Source organism: Pinus tabuliformis, chromosome 8 (genome assembly GCF_031772625.1).
Source record: "Pinus tabuliformis cultivar Carrire ecotype Pingquan chromosome 8, CPIR1, whole genome shotgun sequence".
Lineage (NCBI taxonomy): Eukaryota > Viridiplantae > Streptophyta > Pinopsida > Pinales > Pinaceae > Pinus > Pinus tabuliformis.
This window is the reverse complement of record NC_142294.1, coordinates 1,499,735,019-1,499,749,537: the sequence shown is the minus strand read 5'-3', so window position 1 is coordinate 1,499,749,537 and position 14,519 is coordinate 1,499,735,019. Positions and strand designations below refer to the sequence as shown.

General features: G+C 39.6%; 1 protein-coding gene across 1 annotated transcript; it reads right to left on the bottom strand.

The window, feature by feature from the left end:
- Positions 1 to 9,515: 9,515 nt before the first annotated feature.
- LOC149241522 (uncharacterized) lies at positions 9,516 to 13,017 on the bottom strand. Its single transcript, XM_089370577.1, has 4 exons — positions 12,621 to 13,017; positions 10,179 to 10,519; positions 9,758 to 9,864; positions 9,516 to 9,648 (listed from the first exon to the last, which is right to left on the bottom strand). The coding sequence occupies exons 1-4, from the start codon at positions 13,015 to 13,017 to the stop codon at positions 9,516 to 9,518; spliced, it is 978 nt and encodes a 325-aa protein (XP_089226703.1).
- Between the last annotated feature and the right edge of the window lie 1,502 nt (positions 13,018 to 14,519).

Below are 14,519 nucleotides of genomic sequence, written 5' to 3'. Positions count from 1 at the left end.
TACTAGAAAGGTGATGGCATACCTAAGCTTACACATCGTAGACTTGCAGACTTATTAGAAATGTGCTGGCAGCAAGACCTGACACTAAGTTCAATTTTTTTTGAAGTGACAGATCCTTTAGAAAACTCTTAAAGAGGTAAAGACCTGTAGCCTGTTCACACGAAATTGCTATTAATTTGTAAGGTGCTTAGTGATCATTTATGTTTGTTGAGGCTAGTGTTGAGGCTAGAGATGAGCGGGAGAATGAGCAGAGGAAGGATAAATCATTGGATGGTTTCTTTTTCTCTTTTGCATATCATTTGTTAGGCTGGCCTCGGCCTAATATCAGAGAGTTACCCAAAAAAATTACTAATTATGAAATTCTTATTCTCATATATCACAGTGAGACTTTAAGTTATTATAGGATTTCCCATTGTTAAAAAAAATACGACAATGAGGCTATTCAATTCAATTATAAAGGGTATTTTGTCTGCATGCTGCTTTGACATACTTCATCTCTTAACATCTCCTTGTGCACATTTTGAGATCCCTGGTCAATTTGTATTCTAGCATATTAATTAGCTTATCATGTTAATGGTAAGCATGGAATGTGGCTCAAATTTATAATTACAAATTCTTTTGTCTTCATTCCTCTAGCTCTTATTGCACCTGAGCATAATCTCAAACAATTTAGAGTAAGACTTTTAGACTCAAAACTGAAACAAATAAAGAGAAAAAAAGATTTCTATGCCAAAAAAAGGATAATATCTTCCAAAACCTGGCTCCGGTAGTTTTGATAGTGCCTAGAACCTTTAGACTAAAAAATAATGGAACTGATAAAGAGAAAAAGGAAAACATCTTTTTGCACATAAAAATGAACAATATCTCTTCCAAAACCTACTCCAGTGGACACTGATAATGAAACAAAGTTAACCATCAATGGGAGAGATCAAAAACCTCCCATAGGCTGATGGGACCAGCCCTTTACTTAAGGATTAACGCTAAACAACAATGATTAATGCAATGATTGCATCAAAGTAACTATGATTAGCTGGTAATCAAAAGGTTAGCGCAGATATTTGTTTGTATTGATGACTGTATTTATTGTTGGTACACTAGTAGGTGAGAGGACAACTGTCCTGGTCTCGGTTCTCCTTCCCGCTCTTGGGCTAAACCCTAACCCTCACTTCACTTCACTCCTGCATTTTCATTTCTCTTGGTTCGTGGTGAGAGCTCTTTCCACCGGTTTGCTTGTGACTGTAACGAGCTCGAACTTGATACTCCGCCCACACTTGGCTATGGATTTCTCCGTTGGATGGTTGGATAACTATGCTCAATCTTCTTCTTCGGCTATCTGATTAGTTTGGCTCAGTTACTATGTCGTTGGCTTCATCGATTTCATGAGAGGGTTACTCTGTTTTCTCTGTGGTTTTGTGCTCTTCTTGTGGTCACTGTTTCTCCTTCTGTTACCTTAGCGCGTTCTGCTTGGATTCTTCAGTGGTATTTTCTGGCTGCCTGTGTGACTATTTCTCTGTTTGACTTGTCGGTAATTTGTTGTGGACGCAGGTCATGGCCACGAAGGACCCTTTCCTCAGGGTCATTCGGCTCTAGAAAGGTAAGTTTCTGCTTCCCTGTTACAGTTGATTTCCTAAACTTTTCTTAAAGACTAACAATAGTTGCTCCTCATGAGCAGGCTTTCTTTCTGTGGCTGCAACCCAAATGTGAGTTCATTCATTCGGCGCTATCTAATCTCCTGGTAAGCTCATTTCTGTTTTTTTCTTCCTTACTGTTTTTGTTCAGTTCCTTAATCTTTAGAATGCCAACGCTAATAAACTTTTGTTGTCTCTGTGCAGGTTGGGGACAGCTCCTGGTTGGACCACTACTCGAATTTCCTCCCAAACGGAATCGGTAGGGTCGCTCCCTGTTACAGTTTTTTTTGTTTGAGGGTTTCCCACATCGGTTCCTTCTCTGGTGTGGTCGGTCGTTAGGTTAGGAACTGAGACTTTGTTGTTTCCGTCTGTTGGTTGATGTCAAATGGCCTTCGGGCCCAGTTGTATATAATCTTGCTTTTTCCGACGGCACTGTAACTATTCAGGGTTATAACCCTAACCCTCATTGTCTATTTCTCTCCCAGAAGAGGGTTCGTTCGGCCTTACGATTTGTGGGTCTTGAGCACTTTGTATTTGTATATTTTGTATGCCAGTCTTAACGTTGAATTGTCTATAAAGATGAAAGCAAAGAAATTTCAAGGTTCAGGATTACCTTTCTCGTGAATACATTTTACAGTGATTGTATTTGTTTAGTTAGATGTTGTGGTTGTTGCTTGTTCTCGTGCTTCTAGAATTTACGATGTTACTGGAACTGCCTATTCGGCCTCTCGTTAATATTATGTCTCTTGTTTGTCATTCGAATTCTGAAACCACGTCTCTGCTTGTCTGGAAGGATTTCTAGTAAAAAAAAATGTACAGCTTGTCTATTTGTTACAGATAATAATAATTAGAGGAAAAAAAAAGTAAAACAAATCTCAGATAGATGGATTCAAATGTTCATGTTTTGAAAAATGTCTTTTTCTGTATTACTTTTCCTGTGCTGGTATATCGAACTTTTATCAAAATGTGTTACATTTGCTTTTGTATTGTTTTCATACAGTGACCCAAATTGTTAATAGTTATTCTTCCGTTATCTCTACAGTTACATGGTTGGTAACCACTTTGGTCTTTTCAGTTTTCTTGTTCTGTAAGATATACAATATATATTTTTAAATGAAAAGACAGTTGTAACATAAATGAACCAAAGACAAAACAGTGTGGCGATAACGACCCTAACCTAACTGTATTGTTCCTAGATATCACTTAACTAATAATGAAATAAAAAAAACAAGTTCCTAAATACTGTTTTGATCAATGAACATAAATGAAACCAAACGATAATGAACCTGTCCTCCTTAGCTGAGACCAAACACTGGCCATGGAACCCTTAGCTAGATGCTCCTGCATCAGGCTCCCGAGGTAAGAAAAATTCATGGCTCCGGTCCATGAGCTCCTCGACTGAATAGCCTGTGTGTTGTATTTGTCTGGCGTTAAGCCACGAACTGTCTTCTATGGGATGGTTCTTCCACTTGACCAGATATTGAAGGTATTCCTTCTGCCGAGTTCACTTGGTCACCTGAATGTCGAGGATCCTCTCGATCTCAAGGGGCTGAGCTGAAGGCATTTGTTTCATCCAAGTCTCACTCCCTTCCTGTGTGTCTCATGTAGGCTGTGCGGTACTGTTGTCTTCAGGACTGGCAGTATATGGAAACAAGTCTGCCACGTTGAAGATGGGCGAGATGCCTATTCCTGGTGGTAGCTATAATTCATAAGCATTGACTGAAAATTTTCGGAGAATTTTGCAAGTGCCAATCTTTTTGTATTTCAGTTTGTTGTATGCACCCCTAGGAAAACGTTCCTTGCGCAAATGCATGAGGACTTCATCCCCCACATTAAACTGTACCTCTCGTCGTTTCAGATCTGCCCTTTGCTTATACTTTTGATTGTTGTCCTATAACTTCATCTTTACCTGCTTGTGTAGGTCGTTCATTGCTTTGGTGAAAGCTTCCCCATTAGCACTTTGTCTTTCCTGCTATCCTAGATCTCTTAACTCATGCACTCCGCAAGGATGCATGCCATATAAGATTTGGAAAGGGTTGTATCCTATGCTGCGATTTGGTGAGTTGTTGTAAGCGAACTCTGCTTGGGCAAGTACACGATCCCACATCCGTGAATTTTCTCCGATCAAACTTCGTAGCAGGTTTCCCAAGCTCCTGTTTACCACCTCTGTTTGCCCGTCGGTCTGTGGGTGATAAGCAGAGCTAAAACTTAACTGTGTGTCCATCTTCCTCCACAAGGTGCGCTAAAAGTGCCAATTTCACGTCCCTGTTGGAAATAATGGACTTAGGCAGGCCGTGTAGCCTGACTATCTTTGTGAAAAATAAGTGGGCCACGTGACTGGCATCGCTGGTTTTTTTACAAGGGATGAAATGTGCCATTTTTGAGAACCGGTCTACTACCACCATCACAAAATCGTAACCCCGTTGCATTCTTGGTAGACCCAAGACAAAGTCCAAGCTGACTGAGTCCCACGGTCTACTCGGAATGGGTAGTGGTGTATAGAGTCCTGTATTCTGACTGTGTCCTTTCGCCAACTGACACACTTTGCATCTAGCTACAAATCTCTGTACATCCCTTTGCATCCTTTGCCAGTAATAAAAATAGCTGCGCTGATCTAAGGTCTTATCAATGCCGAAATGTCTGGCTAGACCTCCTTTGTGCTTCTCCTTGATGATGTTCTCCCTCATCGAACAGTCGGGAATGCATAGCTGTCCCCCTTTAAACAGTAGCTTCTCCTGTAAATTATAGTCCAGCCACGGACTATTGTTCCTCAACAAAGGATTTTGGCAGGCTTCATAAGCCTCCTTGAAATCCGTATTTGTCTAATACAAGTCTATCAAATGTTTGAACCCCAACACTTGTACCGTGCTGTCCTGTAAGAGCAAAGCTCTTCTACTCAATGCATCTGCTACCTTGTTGGCCTGTCCACTAATGTGCTTCAAGACAAACATGAAATTCTGCAAGTACTCAACCCACTTTGCATGTTTGTGGTTCAGCTTATGCTGCTGCATCACATATTGTAATGTAGAATTATCAGAAAACAAAACAAATTCATTTCCCAGCAAATAGTGTCTCCAATGCTTCAATGCTTGGACGACAACATAGAATTCCTTGTCGTAAGATGAGTACTTCTGCCTACTTTCGTTCAGTTTTTCGCTGAAGTAAGCAACAGGTTTGTCTTCCTGGCTGAGTATGGCCCCAATGGCTGTACCACTGGCATCACAGTGAACTTGGAAAAGCTTGTTAAAATCTGGCAATCTCAGGATTGGTCTTTCTGTAATCTTCTTCTTCAGTAACTGAAAGCTTTTCTCTGCTGCCTCGGTCCAACAGAAAGGCTGACTTGCCTTTTTTATAGTATCCAACATAGGTGTGCAGATCTCACTGAAATTCCTTATAAATTTGCGATAAAAACTTGCCAACCCATGAAAACTACGTACCTCAAACAGACTTTTTGGGGATGGCCAGTTAATGATTGCTGCAATCTTCTTTGGGTCCATCTTCAGCTCATTCTCTGCAATCACAAAACCCAAATACACTAATTCTTTCTAAAGAAAAGAACATTTTTTTCAGATTTATCAGCAACTTGTTTTGCTGCAACTTCTCCAGCACACTTCGAACATGTCGAAAATGTTCTTCTCTGGTTTTGCTGAAAATCAGTATATCATCAAGATATACAATTACGAACTTCCCGATGAATTCTTTCAACATCTCATTCATCAAACACATAAAAGTACTAGGGGCATTACTCAACCCAAATGGCATTACCAACCATTCATACAGTCCTTCATTGGTCTTGAAGGTTGTCTTCCATTCATCCCCTTCCCTGATTCGAATCTGATGATAACCACTCTTCAGATCAATTTTTGAGAAATATGTTGCCCCGCTCAAACAGTCCATCATGTCGTCCATCCGTGGTAATGGAAACCTGTACCTGATGGTGATCTTGTTGATGGCTCTTGAATTTGTGCACATCCGCCATTCTCCTCCTTTCTTAGGAGCTAAAACTGTTGGAACTGCACAGGGACTTAAACTTTCCCTTATCAACCCCTTATCCAACAATTCCTGTACCTGTTTTCTAATCTCCTCATTGTCTTTAGGACTCATTCAGTACGCTACCTTATTCGGCAAACTAGCTCCAGGTATAAAGTCAATGTGATGACTGATACTTCTCTTAGGAGGCAATTTATCTGGTAAATCATCCACTACAATGTCATTGAATTCCTGCAACATTTTCTGAATTTTTGCAGGTAAATCGGACATTTCTATGTGCAACAGCACTGTTTTTGCCCTTCTCACAACAGCATAGTTCACTTCACTATCTTCAATCTACTTTAAAAATTGTTTTCCACCCATTAGTAACACTTTCATTCCGCTTGTTTCTGCTGCTTCCTCCTCCTTGATGGGCACAAGTGTGTGGTTAATCCCATCCTTGACAAACTTGTAACAGTTTGTCTTTCCGTCATGAACTACCTTCCGATCATACTTCCATGGCCTTCCTAGCAGTATATGACATACGTCCATTGGCATAATATCACAAACCACCTTGTCCTTATACCTGCCAATATGAAACTCAACTTCACATTGTTCGTCAACCAACAGCTGATGGCCTTTCTGCAACCACGATACCTTGTAGGGAGTGGGATGCTTCAGCCGCTTCAAACCCAATTTCTCTACCATTTCTGTGGCAACAAGATTATCCGTACTCCCACTGTCGATAATCAACTTACAACATTTTTCGTGCGACTTACAAAATGTCCGGAATAATGCCTTCCTTTGAGTTTGTTCAGTTGTCTCCTTTGCTGGTTTCAATAGTACTTTATTCAGAACTAAGGCTTCCCTTGTTTCCGGCACATTTTCTGCTTCTTGGGGTGGTGCCTCTGCTTCCTCTGGCTGTGCAACATACGCTCCTCTTTGACCAGCTTGTTCCGCTTCAGGACACTCAAAACACCCGTGCCCCCACTTGTGGAACTTGTGCCACTTGCAGCACTGATAGGTATCTCCTCTGCCCCTGCCATTTCCTCTTCCTTTCTTATATGGCCTTCCTCCTCTAGTGTTGTCTCCTTTTTCCGCTGTTCCTGAAGTTTTCGAACTGCTGCCCTCTTCACTATTGTTGGTAGTTCGTCCTCTGCCATAGGATTGTCCTCTTCCTTTGCCGGTTCCCTGTCCTCTCCTAGCATTCTGTTTTCTGGTGATCTTCTCCTCTACCTTCATGGCACTCTGGTAGGCTTCCTCTATGTTCATTGAGGAGAGAATGTTGATCTCATCCAATATTTCCAATCTCAGTCCATTTACATACCTTGCTGTTTTTTCCGGGTATCTTTAGTGTAACCAGCTCTTAAATTTACCCGGTAGAATTCTTCAGTATATTCTTTCACTATCATCCCTTTTTGCTTCAAATTCTGCACTTGCCGATGCAGAGCAATCTGGTAATCTTTGGGCAAAAATCTGCCTTTCATCTTGGCCACCATTCTTGGCCATTTCTTTATTGGCAACTTGTTCATCCTTCTTCTTTTCGCTTGGACATTGTCCCACCACAAGGTTGCGTGTCCTTTCAGCTTGGTTGCAGCGAACTTAACTCTCTGATCTTCGCTGACCTCTTCACATTCAAAATATTTATCCAACTCGCTAATCCAGTCCAACAGAACTTCTGTGGACAAGCTGCCATCGTAATTTGGAATTTCTGGCTTAGGCTTGCTGCTAGCCAATAGGACCGACCTCAACAATCTAATTTCAAGTCCTTCCTCATCTGATCCATCTGTTGCAACTATAGCTTCTTCTTCGCAACCATCTCCTACCTCCGGATCCCTTCTCCTTCTTGCTTCAACCGCCTCCAAATGGGCAGTAAGGATCCTAATCTCCTCTCGCAATCCTTCCTCTGCTACTCTCCGAGCACCTCTTCCACAACCCCGTCTTCTAACTTCCATTTTTCAAGAAATCTCCAAATCCTGCTCTGATACCACAATATGATGGGACCAGCCCTTTACTTAGGATTAATGCTAAACACCAATGCTTAACGCAATGATTGAGTCAAAGTAACTATGATTAGATGGTAATCAAAAGGTTAGTGCAGATATTTGTTTGTATGGATGACTGTATTTATTGTCGGTACGCTAGTAGGTGAGAGGACAGTTGTCCTGGTCTTGGTTCTCCTTCCCGCTCTTGGGCTAAACCATAACCCTCACTTCAGTTCACTCTTGCATTTTCATTTCTCTTGTTCGTGGTGAGAGCTCTTTCTGCCGGTTTGCTTGTGACTGTAACGAGCTCAAACTTGATACTCCGCCCACACATGGCTATGAATTTCTCCGTTGGATGGTTGGATAACTTTGCTCAATCTTCTTCTTCGGCTATCTGGTTAGTTTGGCTCAGTTACTATGTTGTTGGCTTCATCGATTTCATGAGAGGGTTACTCTTTTTTCTCTGTGGTTTTGTGCTCTTCTTGTGGTCATTGTTTCTCCTTCTGTTACCTTAGCGCGTTCTGCTTGTATTCTTTAGTGGTATTTTCTGGCTGCATGTGTGACTATTTCTCTGTTTAACTTGTCGATAATTTGTTGTGGACGCAGGTCGTGGCCACGAAGGACCCTTTCCTCAGTGTCGTTCGGCTCTGGCAAGGTAAGTTTCTCCTTCCCTGTTACAGTTGATTTCCTCAACTTTTCTTAAAGACTAACAATAGTCGCTCCTCGTGAGCAGGCTTCCTTTCTGTGGCTGCAACCCAAATGCGAGTTCATTCATCCGGCGTTGTCTAATCTCCTCGTAAGTTCATTTGTGTTTTTTTCTTCTTCACTGTTCGTCGCTTGGTTCCTTAATCTTTAAAATGCCAATGCTAATAAACTTCAGTTGTCTCAGTGCAGGTTGGGGACAGCTCCTGGTTGGACCGCTACTCGGATTTCCTCCCAAACGGAATCAGTAGGGTCGCTCCCTGTTACAGTCTTTTTTGTATGAGGCTTTCCCACGTCGATTCCTTCTCTAGTGTGGTCGGTTGTTAGGTTAGGAACTGAGACTTTGTTGTTTCCGTCTGTTGGTTGATGTCAAATGGCCTTCAGGCCCAGTTGTATATAATCTTGCCTTTTCCGATGACACTGTAACTATTCAGGGTTATAACCCTAACCCTCGTTGTCTATTTCTCTTCCGGAAGAGGGTTCGTTCGGCCTTATGATTTCTGGGTCTTGAGCACTTTGTATTTGTATATTTTGTATGCCAGTCTTAACGTTGAACTGTTTATAAAGATGAAAGAAAAGAAATTTCAAGGTTCAGGATTACCTTTCTCATGAATACATTTTACAGTGACTGTATTTGTTTAGTTTGCTGTTGTGGCTATTGCTTGTTCTCGTGCTTCTAGAATTTACGATGTTACTGGAACTATCTGTTCGGGTTCTCGTTAATATTATGTCTCTTGTTTGTCATTCGAATTCTGAAACCACGTCTTTGCTTGTCTGGAAGGATTTCTGGTAAAACAAAATGTACAGCTTGTCTATTTGTTACAGATGATAATAATTAGAGGAAAAAAACAAATCTTGGACAGATGGATTCAAATGTTCAGGTTTTGAAAAATGTCTTTTTCTGTATTACTTTTCCTATGCTGGTATATCGAACCTTTATCAAAATGTGTTACATTTGAGTTTGTATTGCTTTCATACAGTTACCCAAACTGTTCACAGTTATTCTTCAGTTATTTCTACAGTTACATGGTTGGTAACCACTTTGGTCTTTTCGGTTTTCTTGTTCTGTAAGATATACAATATATATTTTTAAATGAAAAGACAGCTGTAAGATAAATGAACAAAAGACAAAACAGTGTGGCGGTAACGACCCTAATCTAACTGTACTGTTCCTAAATATCACTTAACTAATAATGAAATAAGAAAAACAAGTTCCTAAATACTGTTTTGATCAACAAACATAAATGAAACCAAACGATAATGAACCTGTCCTCCTTAGCTGAGACCAAACACCGGCCATGGAACCCTCAGCTAGATGCTCCTGCATCATAGGCAGCCGCAAGATGCCTCCTGTTGGATGATAACTGCACACATTCAACCATAAATAGCAGAGTCCAGACTGCTACTTTTACCAATCAGTTAGTAGCCTCATCATTGCTACTGATATGTTTCACTGTAAACCATATTTCATACCAGGCTAGATAGTTTTTGGGGTTTTTTGTAGCTCTTATGCAGGCAACCTCAGTACAGTTATAAAATCTCTGTATGCTAATAGCTGAGAAGTCAAGTACATACGGTACCTTCAAATGAGTTTAAAAATTAGACTTTGTAGCTTTAATATTTGTAAAGTTTTTGACGAGGTAATAGAAACTTTTTGATTTTATTTAACACAAAACTTGCTCAGTCATACTGGCATATACCATATCCCTTGTTCACGAGTTAAGGACTATTGTTACTATTTATTATTTTGTAATATATATCCATAGTACGCTCATATGCATTAATGAAAAGAGGTTAAGAATTTTTCCCTTTGCATGGCCATTTTGATCTATACGTTTGACCAACTTGATTCATAAAGACAAGTGTGGATTAACTGGGTAAATCTCCCGGCTACATCAGCTTTATAAGTAGACACTGTCATTGTGCGTGGGAACCAACTCCAGCAAGCCACATCAAATTTGTATGCCTCGGCCTCCAATTCCTCAGGATGTTCTTTCAAATAATTCAAGTAATTTTGGGCCTCCGGAAATCCTATGTTGTCTGCAACAATGCATGTTCCTTTGCCAAGCATGAATCTTTCCTTGAGTAACAGAAAATATGGCAGAAAACAATGCTTGAAGTGATCCATGAATATGAAATCAAATGATGAGGCTGTCATTTTAGTCAGGAAGTCGTCTAATTCATTCAACACCTCACTCAACGTTCCTTTCAACACTATCACCTTTGAGGACAGTCCTGATAGGACAAATCGACATAATATTCTATTAGAATTCAATTCATGGAGACGTGATCATTGCTAGGCTCTAGTATGAGACAATGATTCAACAAAACATTTAAAATATGATCAAAATCATAGGTGTTGTAAAAAAAATTGATGACAAATTAATACAAGAATTTATTAGCTATAAAATATCAAACATGCCCAGTACTAGCATTAAGTCATAAGCCCGTGATAGCAACAAAATATTTGTAGGTTCAGCATTAGAGGCACTCTAAATAATGAGAATATGCATTGGAATGTAGTTTGGATGATTTTTTGTATTCATTCTCATTCTCGTGAAAGTATGAGAATAGTATCTTGATATGTTGTGTTGTGGTGCTTCGAAGTGACCACAAGTCCATTTCAATGGAAGAACTTTCATTTAAAAAACAAAAACGCATAGTGATGCTTAGGAAAGCCAAAGCAAGTGGAAAAAAAATAATGTAACTGCCATTTTGATCTAAGCTCTGCTTGCAATGGGAAAAAAATATACTAGTTACATCTGGAAGAATCCTTGGAGAGTTGGATGAAGGATAGAATAATGCATGTCTGTCAAAATTGTGGACTAAAGAATTAATTCTTCTGTTTCTTCTTTATTAGAAATAAAAATATACTGGTTATATCATATCAAAATGTGTGGCAGAAGAACGATGTTTGGGGCAGTGATCCCTATTGACTCAGGCTGGGGACCTGATATACCATGGATGATCCCTTCAACTGCAGCAGAGGAAATAAATATGATGACGATCAGCCAGGATATGAGTACCGACCTGACTACTGAAAACCTTTTGTAGGCATGGAGATAGGTGGCTCACCTTGTTTTCCCCTCTTCTTTCAAACATCCTTCCACTAAGCTGAAGGGAGCATGCCTGGTGGAGGCACCTGTGAAACTACCTGTCCATCTATATCACAATCAATATCTCCCTCAAAATTAAGGGCAATTTCCATTTCCAAATCAGAGTTCTCCTACTCTTCAGCCCTCCTGAAGGGCTGTCTGTTTGGTAAGGTTAGGTTCAGTTTGGACAACCAAAGTCTGATGTTCATCCCTTGCTGTAAAGCGGTCATTGGCACCTTAGTCGGTGAACATCTCCCTCTTTACGAATTGACCCAGGAGTTAGATTCCAGCCTCTATGTTTAATCTGTTTCCCCTTTTCTTCCCTGGAAAATATTGGCCTTGGGACATTATCCTATAAATGGATGGCTGGTTTCTTGACAATCCCTGCATCTGAACTTGTATTATTATGAGAATCATTTCATTCGAGGACAATCTTGTCTGGGAAACCATAACCTTAAGTTTGACATCGATACGAGCACAGGAGACAATGCCCTTTTGGACTTGATTGGTCTCAGCCTTCAGAAACTTCCCAGGGCGTTTCCAGTTACTTCGAGCACTGGCAGAACCCAAAAAAAAAGGGAATATTGGGCATGCCCACCCACAATGAGTGGTAGTAAAAGTCATGGAAGTAGGATTGAACACTAAAACCAAGGATTTATAAATAGGTCATGTCTACCCATAAATTAAAGATATTTTTAAGGGCAATGGAGGAATAAAATCAGTGTTCAGCTCTGAAATTTAGGGAAAAGAATAAATCAAGCCAAATTTAGCGCCAGCAATAGCCTTGGCCCCCGAATTTACAGAAAAATCATGTAAGCCGGCAGATAGAGAGATACCAAGTTAGCAACAGCAAACAATATATTAACTGAACATGAACTAGTTCATAGTATATATAGTCTTCAGTGGTGGACGATGTAATTCAGTAATAAGCTTTGAAATATACTGACATAGTAGATACAGAGATATGGATTGACTGATGCGCTCTACAGATTGTTTGTGAAGTAGAGCCAAAAGCAGAACATGCAACTGGAAACGAAGGTGCTCTCTCTCTATATGCAACTCTTTTTACAAAATAATTCACAACGTCCCAGACACCAGCATGGTCTTAGTTAACATCAGAGATCAAACAGGGGAAGACAGAAATTTTTCCAAGAAAAGTACAATACCCATATTGCTACTATGTTTTAGGACTCTGAGATAACAAAATAATTGACTTATATTACAAGTGCAGAATATTTTACCTGCATGCTCTATCATTTCTCTGGCAATTGCATAGTTATGTGAGTTCACTTTTACAGAAATCAACTTGTTGTCAGGCTCTGCCATCTTGGAAGCAATTCTAATGGCAGAATACCCACAATAAGTTCCAAGCTCTAAGGCCACTCTGTTTTCAAATTTTTGCACTGCAGCATCCAGAAGAGAACCCTTCTCCTTCCCTAAAATTGCCAGCCAAGTATGTTGAGTAAAACTCTCAATAGCTCTCAGCACAGACTCTGCATTCCCCTTCTCTGCATTTTGCAGGACATAGTTTATCAGGGCTTGTTCTTTGCAGTCAGGAGAATGGTCTGTCACACTTGCTCCTTTGTCAAATGAAAATTTCAAGTATGACAGAAACCTTGACACAAGTTCGCATGTCATGGTTCTAATTTGTTGAGCAACAGGGTGGTAGATCTGTAAATTGCAATACAGAGCGATGCCACTGACTGGATGCAGAAAAGTAAGTGTATAAATAGAAAAGCAACATGATTCTAAGCTTGTAGATATGCTCTATCTGGCCAACTCGAAAGAAGAATCTCAGGATTGGCATCTCAGATGCTGTGAGAGTGAAGTTGTATAAAATATAGAATTATGTTTTCATGAATGATGGGCATAAAAAATTCTGAAAAAAATCATATTAATATTATGGAAAATTTTATATTAATATTATTGTTATATGAATTTAGGTTCTTATTAATCTTGTTTATCAGAAAACTATAATTAATATTTTGAAATTTTGAAATTAAAATTCCTTAATAATGTTTTTATTAATATTATAAATATTAAAATTCTTAAACCTACTGTTTTTTTGCCCTGAAAATCATGGAAATTACGGCAATATTTTGATAAAAATTGGCAATGATTTTTGTAAATCCAAATTATAGCATTCCTCTTTTGATATTGAACACGTGATGCCCAGGCCTCAACGTAACTCCAGTGTATCAATCTGTCACATTGAGATTTTAGTGCTTATTTACTAGCATGGGAAAAGATAACAAGGAATTCATAAACAACATGTTTGTCATAGACCTGCACATGGATATGGATCCTTAACAAATGTACCAAATCAGGGTCATTGACAAGGTAAAGTATCATTAGTTTTTCATTCCAACAGCTTATTAATAGACTTGCCTTCAGCGGAGGGATGCCAAGGTGGGATTGGAACTGGAAAGCTACATTGAAAATTTTGTATTGATATTCTGCCAGGCTAGATTCAACGTATGCTATGATGTTGTCTCATATGATACCATCCAATCTATGCAATATGCGTTATGTGTGCACAAATGCCTGTTGATGCTAAATTCAAGTTGTAACAACAGTCTATGCCAGATGATATTCCCCAGGAAGTTGATGTACATTGAACCTGAGATAGGGTACTGTCTACAATGTTATGCCGCATCCCTGGAGACTATTTTGGATGACAGTTTTCTTTGGATGACAGTTTTCCATTACAAAACTCAGGAAGTTGCGAATTTATTTGGAAGGGGCTTGTGTGAACTGTGTACTTTACTGCAACATCAAGTGTTCTAGCACCAGTTCTATGACGTTTTGGCAATCTCTGATTCCTAAATCTGAGTTTCATTTATTTCTTTAAAATCTGAGATTCATCTGTGCATATGAACCTAAAATAATAGGCAGGGAAGAGAAATCTGCTACATCTACAGTTTTCCTTTACAAAACCTGGGAAGTGGTGAATGTCCTTAGCAATGGGTATTCAATGAAGTTGTTCTATGACATTTGGAGTCTGGACACTCTGTGATCCCTGAATCTAGGCTCAGAATTTACTAACTGGTTTAAAATCAATACGTTCTGGTACTGTGTCCCTGAATCTGGGTTCAGTATTTACTAATTGTTTTAAAATCAATACGTTTTGGTACAGGAGA